This window comes from Poeciliopsis prolifica, unplaced genomic scaffold (assembly GCF_027474105.1).
Source record: "Poeciliopsis prolifica strain line A6 unplaced genomic scaffold, Auburn_PproV2 SCAFFOLD045, whole genome shotgun sequence".
NCBI classification, from domain to species: domain Eukaryota; kingdom Metazoa; phylum Chordata; class Actinopteri; order Cyprinodontiformes; family Poeciliidae; genus Poeciliopsis; species Poeciliopsis prolifica.
Window position 1 is genome coordinate 1,313,211 of NW_026562420.1, and position 16,655 is coordinate 1,329,865.

Genomic DNA, 16,655 nt, shown 5'->3' on the forward strand with positions numbered 1-16,655 from the left:
TGCTGTTCCAAAAAAAAAAAAAACAGACAGATTGAACCACTGGGGATTGGATAAGGTGCATTCTGATACCTTCTGTTGTCACTGTTTGGTTTGACTCTTAATTTGATCCGATTTATCATTATTACAACCTCTGATACGTTCTATCGCATAACCAAGTTAAAACACATTTTCTGTTGCTGCACTTCACATTTTGGGAACTCCTCGTGTTTTACTTCCACGCCCTCCGATGTGGTAAGGGGCAACTAGCTTTGAATCAGTTTAGCTGCAGCGCTACTGTTGCTACTACTGTGTTGGATTTGTAGTTGCTCCTCTGCTTTGGAGTTTGCCAAAGTAATGACGTCTTATCACATTATGTGGCATGACACATAGCTAATGCAGGTAAATCCCACAAATCAATGAAAAGCATGAACAGAACATAAAAAAGATCACACACCTACAGATTTAAAAAAATAAAACGGGCCTAAAGTAAAGTGTTTTTCTTTAGGCAACATCATCCTAAACTTTATGTAACTAAGTAAATAATAAAACTAATCTCTCAAAGCTTTAATGGATTTTAAAGCATGTCTTAATTGGAACCTTTAATTAACAAATAGTAACATAAAGGCCATGATTCTCCCTCAGTTGAGTAAGAAAAAATCTTAAAATAATTTGCACATTTTTCCCTCCTCACACATCTAAGGCATTTATTCCACAGATTATTACAACCTCATAAATACCTAATCAGTGGTGCTAATCAGCCCCATCAACGAGTGCAGGAGGCTAAAAATACACATAAAGGCACAAACAAGTTAGGATCATACACAAACACTTTGAGCAAACTTTTTAAAGGGGCACTACTATGTATTTTTCAGGTATGTAGTGCCATTTTATAGTGCAATCGAGTGACTTTAGACTCTTGATCTGATCTGGGTCTAACACTGCATGGGATTAGAGATGACTGTCATTTTTAGAAACTTCCACCATGCTACCACCATGAAAAGCTGATATTAACTCTTTTAGACCATACATGTCATTTTATGTTTGAGCTAATGAATGGTAGATCCAAAATCTTTCTATTATTGCACAGCGTCTATTCTACATCTAGTCAGGATTCATCTTAACTATTTTATAATGTATTGTAACCTGTCAGCCCAGAAGTGGAAATGAAAGTTAAGCAGATATTGTAGCTAACAAGCAGGATTTATCTTTCCACAGAAATTTAGAGAGACTAAACCAGTCTAAAACAGTTTGCTTGGGATCAAAGCAAACTGTCACCTCGCAGATGACAGTTTGCCGGATGCCTTTCAACCATTACTGGCTGCCTTTCCATTGACTGTAGAATTGTGGAATTTGACATTTTGAAAACAAACTTGATTAATGGAAACAAGTAAATTTAGAAAAAGGATGACAATCTGTCTTTTTTTGGATACATCAAAATTAGTGCTTTTCGCAAAACTGTGAACCCTTCTTTCGTATCACGAGTCACATGATAAACAACCGGATGTTACCGCTGGCAGAAAAGTCGAAGATGACAGGAAGTGGTATGAGGACGATGGCGCGGCATGTCTTCAATGAAGTATCAGGTGAACAAGCTTATTCACGTGTGATTTTAATTGCATGCTTTTGTTCAACAAAAACACAGCAACTGCGAAATTGTGCGAACTTTAGTGGAAAGCTTTACACACTTTTGTCATGGAAAAAGCTTTTCCCATGGGTCATACGGATGTGTCTTTTCGTATAGCAAGACCATCTTCCACTTTCTTTAAAAGTGGGACATTATATTTTGCTTAGTCTATCACCAATCTGTCATTACCAAGTAGAGGTTTTGATAAACTATGTGCAGCTCCTCAGCTTTTGAATCAAACCAATTCAAATTTATGCCAGTACTGCAAAGACAGTCAACTCTGACTCATAACATTTCATCTTCAGATCAGAACTCTACAAAGATTAGCTGCTCAAAAAATCATAAGACTATGTTTGTAAAATTGATCAAAAGAAAGAACATTCGGGTATCAACATTATCTGATTCTTTGTGAGTCCAAAGCATAGAGTTGAAATTAGTCTAAATATTTGAAATATCTAAAGTACAAGGGAATTTTCTTGCCACTGTGTCCTTGCCTCTCAAATGAAGTCAGAGTCTGAGATCTGTAAAACCTAATTTATTCATCCATTTATTTTTTTTCTTCCATCTTCTCATACCAGTGCTTCATTTCATCTAATGTTGAAGATAACTTGTGTTGTTGAGTATTTAGCATTCAGTCTCTGAGGAATGCAACTGTCAGTCAAATTTCAAGGCATTTTATGTTTTTGGCTCCTAAGTGTCGGGCTGATTGAGAGTACAAACCACAAAGGTTTCTCCCCTGGGATGGCAAGAAGGATGTCTTATAGCACAGCAGTGTCCATATAATTCATGATGTAACATTAATAGAAATTATCTCAAGGACCTTCCACTGTGCATAGCCAATCAGCATTAGAGAAGCGCTAACTGTATCTCCAGTTTTATAACAAGTATGAAACCCACAAACTCCCATAAACTCCACATTCCATTTTGGTCAGCTGTGAACAGAGCACTGCTGACATTATAGCTAAGATCTAGTTGTCAGGTAAATGTGTACCACCTGGTCAGGCAGGTGCAAGCCTATAGAAATCTAGCATGCTTGTTCATTCACTTTAAACTTGATAATGTACCACACATGAGCAAACGTTGGTCAAAGTATCAGACAGTGACTTCCACTCAACAGGAAGGGTTTGGAAAGAAGCTTAAAGTCTTTTAACCGCAGAACTGTCAACCCCAGAAACGTTTGGCTCTATGAGAACACCAGTGTCCTGATGACAGTTCAGAGGTTTCAAACAATCTCCAGTTTCAAACTGTTTTTCCCCCATTTTATTCAGAAATATAAACAAAATAACTATTTAGGCATTTTATTTTATTTATGACAGCAGATGTTTATCAATAGACTGTAGTAAAGCAAAACTCCACTTTCATTAAAGGGGAAGAAGTATGTGTTTTACAAGTACATTTTATAGCACAATTAAATAACTGTTACCTTGAGTTGTTATAAAAATGTCATATATCAAATATGAGTTAAAAGAATTTGACCTAAATTGTCCCTTTCTGAAACTCCAACAGGAAGTCATCACAACATGGCTTCTCTATTAACCCTTTAGCAATGTTTTTACCAGCATTGCACTGAGAAGAGGTACCTACAATGAGCTCAGTAGTTGCACAGTTAAATTAAGTGTTTACTAATTGTTGCTGGATAGTCTGAAGAAGCTGAAGCACTTCTGAGGAGGATTGGTTGCATGGGAGGTTGAAGGATTTTTTTTTTTAAACATGCATGGAAAAAAAAATAAATTGAGGCAACAGTCTACAACTGAAAACAACTGATGCCAATTGAGACAACGAAAGCCTCAAAGTTGTGTCAGTAATATTCAGAGTAAGTCTTTAAGCCAGCAGTCAATTGGAATTTATGAAAGAATGACATTTATGAATGTTGTGGATTTTGTTTGACTAGAACTCTTGATTTGGTCCTTTTTGAAACAGAAAAAAAACACAATCATGTCTGATTAAATTCAATTGAAAGTAAGCTCAGGTATAAGATCAAGAGGTGTGTGGATAAGACAAGCCAAATCAATAACACTTCAGTTTAGCTCCAGTACTTCTTTCTGTCAGCTTCAAGTGCTTGAAAGAGACATTTGAGCTTTTTGGAAAAAAAGTGAGTGGTGCACCGTGCTCATGAACATTTTTACAAGCAGTCAGTCCATATAAAGTTATGCTTTGTTATTTAAATTGCAGAAGATATAATCACATTATTTTTTCAAACATTCATACAGAGTCAGCTGCTGGAGTTGTAGGGATTTAATGATGAAAAACAGGATAAGTGTTGCAACATCACCTAAAGCTATGACAAAGACTGAAACAGAAATTCTTCTAGCCATCGCGTAATGAGGCAGACCTCAGTCATGCTGAGAGAAGGCAGGGTATGACCAGACAAGAATCTTCTCTAACAATTTCAGTTATTCCCAAACCATAGCAATGTTTTGAGGGCTGAAAAATAATTTGACTGAAGGTAGGTGAAACATGTCAATCAACATGTCGCACAGCAATGAATTCATTATCAAACGAGTAGAGGAGCTCGACTGTGGCCGGTTAAACAGCTTATATATCATAGAAGAGAGATTTGGTTGCCTCTGCTGAAAGGGGAATATTAGCAGGATTATCTGGCAACCCTGTTGGTGTGGTGATTAACGTTAGAATCCCATTTGTAAGGGCTTCTATGCTTCCTGTTCAAAATGCCATTTTGTTTGCATTTAACGCTGCTGGATTGTAACCAGGTGGTCGGTAGATCATAGAATGATGAGTACATACTGGAGGAGGAGCACAAACTGATCTAACACTTATTACGATACTGGGAAAGGTTTTTTCCAACAGAGTGAAGGTAAATTGTTCCAGTGCACAGAGGGATAAAATTTTTAAGTTCTGTCACTATGTACCGTACGGTGCATCGTGACCCACTTAAAGCAGTAAGAGTACGGCTCGGGTCTGAGTTGCACATAAAGTTCTGATGAATTTTATGTGCAAACACTGGAAGTTTTTTAGAAGATAGACCTGTACCTGATACAAATGGAAAAAATAACATATAGCCAAGTGGTTATTCAATAAATGAATACCTCGTCAGAAGACATTTATTGCTTTAAGTCTTAATCAAGATAGTGTGGGGTTTTTCATTATGGCTTAGTTTCACTTTGTTGTGACTTTTTTGTCCAATTCAGTTAGTTTCACTTAGTTTGTAGAGGGTGTTTTCTGCTTTTTATTAGTTTTTATTTGTTAAACATTGTTTAGTTTCAGTTTACTTTTTAGTAGTTATGGTAGAAACTACATACTTTTGTTAAGTTTTGGTGCAGAGTTTAAGAGTCAAGAGTTGTACTGTGGGCTGCCTAGTGTTAGGAGGATTATGGAGTATGGTAAATTGCTGACAGCTGACATAAACTGCTTGTGTAATCAATTTTAGATCAGGTCAAAAAGCTAATAAATAGATCCGTAAACACAAAAGCTTAAGAATAATATATCTATAATTTCAGTATGTTTTAGTTAACTTTATTAAACTTTAAGACTGAGGAAACATGTGATCACTTCAGTATGAAAATGTACACCAAGAGGGTGTTCACAATGTGTGTGTGTTTTTAATTTTTAGATGAATACATGAGGTCCACAAATATTGGCAGTAAATTGTCTCCTCCAGCAGGGTCTCAGGTGGGCGAGCTGGGCACACCAGCAGTTGTAATAACACACCTATTCCCACACATTCTCATCCTCCTTTCTCCCCCGTTTATAATTTTATGTCACATTTTACCCTGTCGGAACTCAAATTTGTCCTTAAGCAAGGCATTAATTAGCTACAAAGATATTAAACCTGCTCCCTAACTTGCCGGAAATGATTTCCCCAGTTTGGATTTATTTTAGCTGCAGGACACCCATCATCACACTAGCAAGCAACAACACAGTGATTACCCAGTGCTACAAGCTCAGATCAGAGCAGAGCAGCAGAGAAAGAGGGAGATGAACAAAAACAGAGATAAATGGGATGAATGTGCCCAGCACTGAATGGACAGATGAAAAGAAGAAAAGAGAAAATTTTGCATGAGTGGAGGAAGGACAACATTTTTCCACTCTCACTAGAGGTGCTTAAATAAAGGATTTGCTCAACAGATAAGGGACGTTCACATACAGTCAGAATTGAAAATACTCAAGCAGACAGGGAGCAAGAGAGAGATTAAAGCCCCGTGTTCCTGACCTAACATTCTGCCAGCCTCTGTATCACCCACACATAATTCTTCCTCTTATGTTTTCAGCTCAATGAGACAAGTATCAACTGTATATTTATAAAATATAGAGATCAATCAGTATTCAACACAACATTTAGAGTTCAATTTAAAACTTTACAAGATAACCGCAACAGAACTCTGTTACCTTATTACCCAAAGGTTAAATCGCTTAAGTCATTGATTACTTTTAAACTAATAAGCCTGTTAAAAAAGTTGTAAGAAAAACAAATGTCAGAAGTAACAAGACATAATAGAAAGCACAACTTAATGTCTAAATGTAGTAGAGTTGAAGTCAAAAGTATCCATGATTAAATCTACTTAAGTACAGTAGAGATACATGAAAAAGTACAATTACATCCCACCCTACCTGTCATCACAGAGAAAAAACATACAACATTTCAGTTCCGTCTATATTGATAATTGTCAATATTGATAATTATTGATTTGTTTTTTTATTTAAAGTATCTGAAATTCTGCCAAACTGTTGGATTTACCGTTCCTTATTTATCCAGTTTTCACGGCACAACTTTGCTGTTGCTAGGTAACCAAAGAGCGTGTAAGTTAGTTGATGCCACCGACCTTGCTTAGAGCTGGAGAAGATAAAGCCTTTCATCTGACTACAACTCCCAGAGAGCTGTGCGCTTCTGGATCTATATATAATTAATACCATCAGTTGTATTTCTTATTGATATTGATCACGTGTTATCTATCACAATAGATTTTAGGATTTTGGTCACTTTGGTTACTGTTATGAATCAAGGATGAGAAAAGTTTAGCTAAATAAAGTCAGCATGCAGATGAGAGAACATGAATCTTAAAATATGAAATCCTTATGGTCCGATAATGTTGATGGTAGTCGACACTACTAGTGTGTCGTTCGGTATGGATTGAGTCCTGCCAGATATTTTGCATACCTTCTTGAAGAGCAGAGAGTCCTGCATGTGCTCTGCGTAGACGGAGGTGAGCCTGTACTGGTTCTCAGTGGTTATGTCTATCTGGTATCCAGTCAGGACGTAGCAGACGGTGCGAAACTCCTGGATCTTCTTTTGAAACACCTCCTTCAGCCTCTGGTTCCGCAGCTCGGAGCTCTCCATCTGCTTACGTAAATCTAGAGCAAAATATAAAAATTACTATACGCCTGCACGGAATACGTTTTACATATGAACTTTATTTGTCTGTGAAAGCCATCATCTTTGTAAACATTTATCCTTCGCCACCTATTCTCACTACACTGACGCAGCACTGGCAGGCAGATCCAAAACAAAACAAATGCAATGAAAGTGAGCCGTACAGCTGCTCACTTTCACTGCTACGACATAAAGTAAATGCTCATCACAGCAGAAACAGGACCAGGTATCACTTCAACTTGTCCAGCAAAAATTCTAATAAATTCAGTTTGTTTCTATAGTAAATATTTATGCTGCTGCAGGCTGAGTGAATTCTGCCAGTTTATTGTCTGGTTATCACAATAAACTAGTTGTAACCAGGCTTGTCACCATAGTAAATTTGTGATAAACTACACTATTGTTGTTTGAGACCATTTTCAAGCACAAATGATAAATTGCATAATCAAGCAAGTTTGCCATCTCAAAGATAAATAAGCTTTCATTTTGTTAAGAAAATACTTAACACTGGAACTGGAAAATATTTTAAGTGTCTCAAATAAAACAAACCAAAAACAACAAATAAAATGGAAAAATAACTACACACAAACACACACATGGCAGACACAACTGATGAAGTATCTGTAAACAAAATTGTCTTTCAAAAAATATTAATCATCAGAATGAAAAACATTGAGCTCATATTAATTTACTGTGGGATTAATTAATTTCTTGCTTATTACAACATCTTATAAAAACATGTTTTTCACATATTTGTTAAACTGAGGCAGACAGACAAACATGTGAAGAAATCAAGTTCCTCCCAGTGGTTTTACTGCCATCTGCACAAATGTCCCTCTGCTGGTCAGAAACAACCAATCAGTCAGAAGGAATGTCTCAGTGCTTCTAATCAAGCCCAGTGTATGTGCTGCTCACACCCTTCCCCTTACTCTCTGCTCTAACACAGTTCCTCCTACCATGAATGCAAAGGCTACTTAGCATGGCTAAAATCAGATAAACAGTTTTCCTCTAACGTTGGATTGTTTCTCCACTGTTAGCCCAGAAAGACTTTTTTTCTGCAGCTGCAAGTCTCAACAGCTTTTCATTAACTTCAATCTTATTTACAAATATGTATCAAACTCACAAAAATTAAAACAGTTTGAGTTCCACAAACAATTATTCTTGCCATGCTTTCATTAAGAGCCAATTCAGTACTGATGAGTGATGTGTTTCCATATTGGGAATCTTACCCAGCACTTCTTTGGGTGGGGGTAAGGAGATGCTAAAGCCAGGCGTATGAATTCTGGAGTCGTCTTGTGAGGCCACGCCTCCTTCCTGGAAGGAACGTACGAGTTCCCTCAGACGCGTCAGTTCCTCTAGGACCGCGTCCGCTTCCTGCTGACGCTGCTGCTTGGCCTCGGCGGTTGGGTTTAGCTTCAGGTGGATGACGCGGGTTTTGACGGGATCATAGTCTCCCTGAACCAAGAAAGAACAAATAATATCCTAGTCCTTCAATAATCAGGAGTGTTAACTGGACTCGTCCTGATTAGAGTGAAGAACCTTAACGACATTTGATTAAAAGCTTGCAGATGATTTTCAAAAACTAAAATCATGAAACCATTAATTTCTGAAAATTTCTCTTTTTATTGCATAATATACAAGATGATGTTATAGAGATGCCACCCAATGCTTTAAATAGCAGCTTCAAAGGTTTTAAAAAGGTAAACTCTGTGTTGACATTTGAAGCTACAAGTCAAGAATAGGAAATTCAACACTTGCTGCAATGTCATTTCACATACAACACATGAACAGATTCATGTGTTGATTCATGCAGAAAGACACCAGCAGGACATGAGAATAACTAGACATCTTGAAGCTAACAGCTCTACAGTCCTCACTTTGGTCATAAAGACACCAGAGAAAAGAAAAGATGTCACAATCCCTTATACTGTGATGGGAGGCAGTTTGCAATACTTTTCAGTTCCACATGCAGCGACGGTCAGTGTCATGAAGTGGTGGTGTTTGAGGTGGTGAGGCAGCACGCTGGAGACCCAGGTAAGTGAATGGTGGTAATTTAATATAAGATAAAGTCCACAGAAACACAGTTAACAAACGGAGTCCGCGGCCAGGCAGCACGGCTGAGCGGAAGCCAGGGCTCAACACCGGTAGCACTGGTCTAACAGGCGGAAAAAAAAAAAACAAGCAACTAAGTGCGACAAACAGCGACTGACAATTGACAAGGACCCGACGAGGAACAGAGGACACAGGAAGGACTAAATACACAGAGGGTAATCAAGGGAACGAGAGACACCTGGGAACAATCAAGGGGAAGACAGGACAACGAGGAGAACTCAGGACACAGAAAACCACAGAACCTGACATTCAGAACTTTTACTTTTTTTTTTAACATGATTACTTTCCCCCTTGACTCGGCAGCACGTTGCTTGTTTCTTTAAATATATTTTTGGTAAAATAAATGTAATTAGATGTTTCTATTATTTATGAGCTGCAATTGTCAAAATTAACAAATTAAAAATATCACTATGTGAAAACGTTTTGCATAGGATTCTTTTGCTAGTCTTACATAAAAATTAGCATTTCAACAAATGAGCACCGAATCCCACTTGGTACCAAAGTCTCAAAAGTTCAAAGGTTTTGTGATCCAAAACAGAAAAAAAAAAATATTTTCACACAAGTCTGTCACTTTAACAAATTTTACTTATTGGCATAAAAATGTAATAATATTGCAAGTACACAATCTCAAAGATCAAGCTAATTAAAAAAAAGAAAGAAAAACATTTAACAGTGGAACTGGAAAACATTTTAAATATTCAGAACATAAACGACATAAAATGAATGATGAAGTCTCTGTAAATAAACATATTAATCAGACAAGGGAAACAGGTAAAACTGGCGATTAGAATTTTTGTGAAAAGACGCAAACAGACGACTGGGTGTCAAAGGTTTGCAGCATTTTTAGAAATCTTAGCTTTAATGAGACTAAAAGACATCTCTAGCAATCAGAAAAAACATATTTTGAGCTGGTCTTTATCTATTATGTTTGCTAATTAAACACCTCAGTGACTGTGGAATGTGCTCAAACATGTAGACGAGCTAGAAACTGTCAAACTTTTGTAGCTGCTGTTGCTGTCACATCCCTCGAGTTGGACCAAATACTGACGCTCGTTGCTGTCATTTGTCGCTACCCGTATGTCGAGCTAATTACTCTAAAAATGCGAGAAGAGGAGGAGTCAGATTATGCAGCAGAGTGGAACTTTTGTCACCCAGTTTTCAAGGTAGAAAGAGAACGAACACAATAAAATTATCAACCTCATTTTAATTCATAATTTATTTGTTGCAACAGACCTATTTTGACCAAGTGGATTCATTAGAATCTCATTAGAATCTCGGCCAGGATCTGCCAGGGAGACTTGAGCTTTAGAGGAGTTAACGGATAAGCAAGAGAAGATTGTGCTTGTGTCTGAATAGTTTAAAGGAAGAGCTCTCCATAGCAGCAACTTGCATGGATGGCTCAGCTTTAAGGTCTCCATTTCTGTGTTGCAGTGTTAAAAGCTACATGCAAGACAAAAAACATCCCAGGGGAATAAGTAAAATGTGCATTGCAAGATATTTTTAGTCAGAATGGGCGGTAATTAATAAAAACCAAATGTTGGGGTGACCTTTGTATCTTGTGACAAGTAATTAGGAAAGCATTTATCACGTCAACAAGAGTAATGGGGGGTTTGTCATTTACTGCTGAAGCTTTTTGTGGTCAAAAAGTCAGTCTAACTCAGAAATATTCTCACAGGGTATTTTTAAAAATAATATACACAAGGGGTTTTCAAAGTATGGCAGAGCTAGCTCACCTTTTCCCCCTCAAAAACCCTTCCTACTACATTATTAGGGTCCCAAGCCAACAGAGGGGACAGAACAGGCAATGGAAAGCAGGCCTGTTTGCCTGCTCCAGGAAACTGCTTGCGCTTGAAGAAGTGAAGACTGAAATGTACAATTCTTGGTCAAATTGGCGGCTTGGGTACGGGCAGAGCCTGGACTTAGATTAAATTGTAACAGCAACACTAAGTGATGAAAGACAAACGTTTGTTGCCTTTAAAGACTGAGTACAATCCACTGAGTGCAATTTGACTGCTCCATCTGAGCATGGAATGCTTTGTAATCGTACAGGTTTTTCCTTATTGGTATTATTACTTTCTACTGAAACACATTGGGCTGAAGAACCAGAAAATGATGGAAAACATCTAATATGGTAGTCTGATAGAGAGAAAGCTAATCACTACTCAGACAAAGGACAAGCAAAAGTCAATGCGTTTTAGCGAATGACTTTTAAACTATAAATCCTACAATCAAAAACCTTGAATTGTATGAATTCTTGGATGATTCTGCATCACTTTGCTTTTATGCGTCACTAACACAAAAGTTAATTGTCAATCCATCAAGTCTATTTGTATAGTAAATTTCATCTACAAGGCAATTCAAAGTGGTGTAAATGATAAAAACACAAAAATAAAAAGTCATAAAAGCATACAGTCACCACTTGAAAAGCCAGTAACAAACATTACATTTTGAGTCAGGGTCATTATCAGAATCCTTAATATGCATCAAATATATCGTTTCTGCATAATGGTTTTTCTTGGACATTTGGTGATAGGGATGCTGTGGGATTAAAAGTTCGTCCCTGCACAAACATTGGATTAAATTACACCAAACTTGGTACAGATGTTCCAGACAACACCCTCAGGCCATAGCCTGAATATGATTATGAAGTGTGTTGTATGTTGCCTCACATTTGAACAAATCTCAAAGTTGAGTGAGGAAAAAAAAAAAGTACACATCATAAACACGTAGTGGACAATTTTCTAAAAATGACCACTGGGTGGCACTATTACAAGAAAGGTTTTTTTTTTTTAACAAAGGTGAAAAGTGTCTCCAGACCCCACTAGGGACAAGGGTGTTAGAAAATGGATGGATGGATGGATGAAAAGTCTAGATCTGTATTCTGAGTTAAAATGTAAGTATTTAAGCACCAAAGACCTTTTAGGGACATTTTATAGCATAGTCAAGTAACTATGTTAACTTCAGTTATAAAAATGCTACGTAATCAAATTTGACTTAAAAATTTTTGACTTTGCCTTGGGCTGGCTCTAAATGTGACCAGCTTTACAGAGCTTGTTTTAAGGACCCTGGGGAGAATGGACAAAGTGGAATGGAAAGGCAATCTATTACCACTTGATCTTTTCTTTTTTCCCTTTTTCTCTGTCTCTCATCCTTTCTTTTTCTTTTCTTTTAATCAGTCTGTTTTTATAAACTGGGTCACCTGATTTCCTAAATAGCCAGTGCAAAATGTGTCAGGATGCATTTAAATGGAGAAACATGGACTTCTGTCATGTTCAAGTACCATAAGACAAAACTAGCACAAAAACATTTTCTGATTGTCTGCTGAGCTGACCTAGACTAATTTTCTCTCCACATATTCTTAAGGGAAGATAACTCTTTTGGCATGTTTTTCACAAACATCTACGACAATCAATGTTGGTCCTTTGCAAAAGATTTTTCAAACCTTTTCAGAATGTTTGTCAATGAGAGAGTGCAGGGCTTGGAGGCTTCCTCCTACCACCTAGAAGATTTATCGGAGAATATGCTGGCCAGTCGACAAAAACTAATCCTAATCAAAGATTTCTTGCACTGCCTTATCTTTTATGTGGCATGAAAGCTCAAAATCTCCCACAGTGAAAAAGCTGTGCAATCTTTTGGCAGAGTTTGCAGGTGGCTACTTAAGAACTTTGACCGTGATTGGCATTTGTCGTTTCCAAGCCACAGTTATCACCTCCAATAATCCATTTAAGGGTTCCTCCAGAGGCCACGCATGGGAAAGTGGCAGATCATATTACATTCAGAGTGGCAAGTGAGGCTCCAGCAAAGTCTTTTTTAATTTATTTAAAAAGCAATAGCAAGCAGTTTCCCACTGACTCATTCTCTTTCTGTATTTGTAAAAGTAAACTCAAATGTTTGATGGTGTTATTAAAGTATGAAAGCAATGTCATGCAGCTCTGAGAACCGGATCCACAGCAGAGGCACATTTAAAAACTTAACAAAACAAAAAAAGACCAGCATAATCTAATTTAAGCCTCTTCAAATAGTTCCAGTACTTATGTTTGTGCCTCATTATATGATGACTTTATAGGGGCATTTTATAGCACAGTCAAGTAACTATGTTAACTTCAGTTGTTATAAAACCACTACAAAATCAAATTTGACTTAAAAAATTTTGAACTTTGTAATTTAATGCGTTGAAATATGACCTCTGTCTCTTTAAGAAACTCCTCCTTTTTCTGAAACTCTGCCTCCAGAAAGTCATTATAGCATGGCTCTTCTATTAACTCTTTAACAAAATGTTTACCAGTATTTCACTGAGAAGTAGCTCCTATGATGAGCTCAGCAGTTCTAGCAAGTGTTTGCTAATTGATGCTGGCTAGTCTGAAGGAGCTGAGTGGGGGAGCTCAGCTCCTTCAAATCCAGCTGCACGATTACCTCACACCTGTCCATCCAAAGTCAACAAGCCCAACCTGACCGTCCATGAAACAAGACGTGTCCATGCCGTCCAAAGACCTGCACCGAGTCGACCAGCAAGCCTTTCCTCACACACCATTATTTCCAAATTATGATGGCCGTTCATGCACCTCTGAATTTAGCATTTAGCACTTTTTAAACACAAAAACACAATTTTTGTGATTAAAAACAAAACTGACTTCCCCTGCGCTCCTGCCACCAGGATTAGCAGATTTTCTGGGGGAAATCCTGCTTATCAATAAATTCTGGTACAAAATCACAAGAATGTTTAACTAAAAAGTTTCAGAATTTGAACATTGATGCAACCAGTTTAATGCCTGTTTAAATAGAATTACAGTTTGAATCTCTTGACATCTCTTGGTTTCATGTCTGTATTATGTATTGTTTTAGAGTTCTTCAAGGTGCATCTGGAAAGAGAGTCCCCTGTCTTGTTTTATGGTCATGTTGAGATAGATTTTAAGTTTACCAAGATAAAATATGACTAAACTTTGTTCCAATTGCCATCAGGTATCCTTGTATGACCAATAATATAAAACCTCTCAGCTACAGTGCTTGACAATTACAATACCAAGCTATTTACTAGGCATTGTGCTGCATTAAATATTCATTCTTTGCTGAACATTTAATGGCTTATGTGGATTTTTGCTAATGCTGAAATGTTTAATGTCTTTGTACCTTGACAAATTACTGAACTCCCTGAGCAATTTTAATGAATAAAAGCAATTTTATGACATATTTCATGAGAAAGAGAGATGGAGAGATTGATAATAATATAAAGACGGAGTCAATTTAGGGGTTAGGCTAGAGCAATCTGTGACAGTCAGTGTAACGAAAGTTCTCATTGTGAGGTTTATGAGGTATTCACTTCTGAATGTCACTCACTCATGCCCATTCAGGCATTGATTTCCACCCTCCAATGCCTCACCAGCCAGTCACTCATCTCTCGACGCACACTGATGAGCAGCTCTCTCTCACTGGGGGAGTCAAAAAAATTAATTCCTATGAATTGACCCGACCCATTGACTGAGTAACCTTGAAAAGTGTACAAATTCACCCCTTTGGTCAGTCGGCCGCTGCCTTAAAGGTAGTGGTCTTGCTTGAAGAGATGTGGATTTCATTTACTCCATGGCTAAATGGAGCAAGACGCTCAGCCACAAAGATTTCATTAAAGTGCCTTGGCAGGCTTAGTTTGGTGCAGTTTAAGTCAGAAGGAGTTACAGAACCTGAAATTAAACATTAACTCTCATACATAAACAATATGTGGAGGCAGGGAGGTGAGGGTGGGGACGCCCAAAATAAAAATAACCACAGGTGAAGACAAAAGGTTATTAAATAATTTTGCTAGACTAAAATAGTTCAATTAAATGTCTTCCTTTGCGTCAGCAGTGTTGATCTCATTACCCGTGAGCAATAGTATAACTTTACCACATTTTAGAGCAGTATGATGTCAAATCGACTCGTACCTCAGGTTCTAAAGTTATTCCCTCATCAAAAACATACATGTGTTGCCTTGATTTTCTCATACAATTTTGAGAAATCTTTCAATTTCCTCTGGCAACCATTCTCATCTGTGTAAAACACCTTTATCAGGGGTCCCCAAAGTCGGTCCTTGAGGGCCGGCATCCTGCATGTTTTAGTTCTCTCCTTGGTGTCAGTGTTCTTCTTAAGCCTCTGACTTGCCATCATTTGATCCAGGTGCGTTAAATCCGGGAGAGAGCTAAAACATGCAGGATGCCGGCCCTCGAGGACTGACTTTGGGGATCCCTGACCTAGATGAACCTACTTCCGTCTTCAAGACACAGCTCTTCCTCATAGCTACAGCTGCCAAGTTTCTGCTTCATTGAACACCCATACCTCTCAACTTCCCCATTCAGCTCCTTCAGACTAGCCAGCAGCAATTAGCAAACACCTAGTGGAACTCCAGATCCTCTGAGTTCAAAATAAGAGCTACTTCTCAGTGCAATGCTGGTAAAAACATTGTTAAACGGTTAGTAGAGGATCACTGTTAATAACCTTCTGAAGACGAAGTTACAGAAAAAGGAGGCGTTTTAAAGGGACAGAGGCTACATTTCTAGGTGTTAAAGTGAATTTTTTTTTAAGTCTGGGTTTCCCCCAGTGTTTTATAAGCCTGTCAAGTGTTTTTAAGCCTTTCTGGTTCGTATTCAGGTGTCAATTTAACTGAAAAACACAACGGGCTGCTGTATGAATGACTGTCCAAGCACCCAACCACCAGGATTAGCAAGTTTTCTGTGGGAAACCTTGTAGGTCATATTTGATACATAGCAATTGTATGCTATAAATATAGCATTTTTAACTGAAGCTAACATGGTTGCTTGTTTGTGCTATAAATTGGCACTATGTGCCTGGAAAACACATAATACTGCCCCTTTCATAACTAAACAGCTACATGTATTCACCCCTGTCCAACTCTGTGTCCACTGTAATCCTTTCATCCAATAAAAGAATGGGTTTTAATCCACCTTTGGCTCTGCAGCTACTTAACTGGATGCTGTTGGAATGACACCTGGGTCTAATTGTGCTTGAAAAAACTGTAAGATATGAAATATATTTTCATGCATCAATCCACGGCGGCTTACATAACAGTCCACTACCCTTGGGGTTATTAAATTTGTTCCTTTGTGTCAGACGAGTAAATCCATTACAAAAGCCAGTTGGAGGGACGTTTGCTGCCTACCTGCAGGTTGTGTCTCTCCAGTCTCATCTCCAGAATGTTATTCTGTTCTTCCAAACGCTGTCGATCGTTCTCTAACTCTTCGATTTTTTGCCTGGAAATTGCAATTTACAACCAAAATAATTATCATTACAGAAAATGTGTGAGGACAGGGTCTGTTAATAAACCATCATCAGCGCAACCATGGTTTTTATATAACTTAGAATTTCAGATTTTATATTAATTTAATTAATCTCAGGTAAAAATAGAAAAAGAAATATATATTTAAAAGGCAAAGTATTATGTAAAAATCAACATTTTTGTGTTTTATATCATCTTATTTTATTCCCTCATCAAAAACATAGCTGAAGTTTCTGGAGACAGAAAGATGTCTTTCAAGCACATATTTCTCCTAATTTTGATGATTCCTCCTTATTGAAACTCAAAACTCAGAAATAAATCACAGCTTATTGCTGAAGAAGGTGGCTATT

General features: G+C 37.6%; 1 protein-coding gene across 1 annotated transcript in view; it reads right to left on the bottom strand.

Moving 5' to 3' along the window:
- mad1l1 (mitotic arrest deficient 1 like 1) overlaps positions 1 to 16,655 on the bottom strand; it is a 40,835-nt gene that overhangs the window by 12,391 nt on the left and 11,789 nt on the right. Inside the window, exons 15-17 of the mRNA XM_055056661.1 lie at positions 16,189 to 16,279; positions 8,159 to 8,384; positions 6,720 to 6,913 (exon numbers count right to left, since the gene is read on the bottom strand). Coding sequence (XP_054912636.1) covers positions 6,720 to 6,913; positions 8,159 to 8,384; positions 16,189 to 16,279 — 511 coding nt within the window. The remainder of the gene's footprint in view (positions 1 to 6,719; positions 6,914 to 8,158; positions 8,385 to 16,188; positions 16,280 to 16,655) is intronic.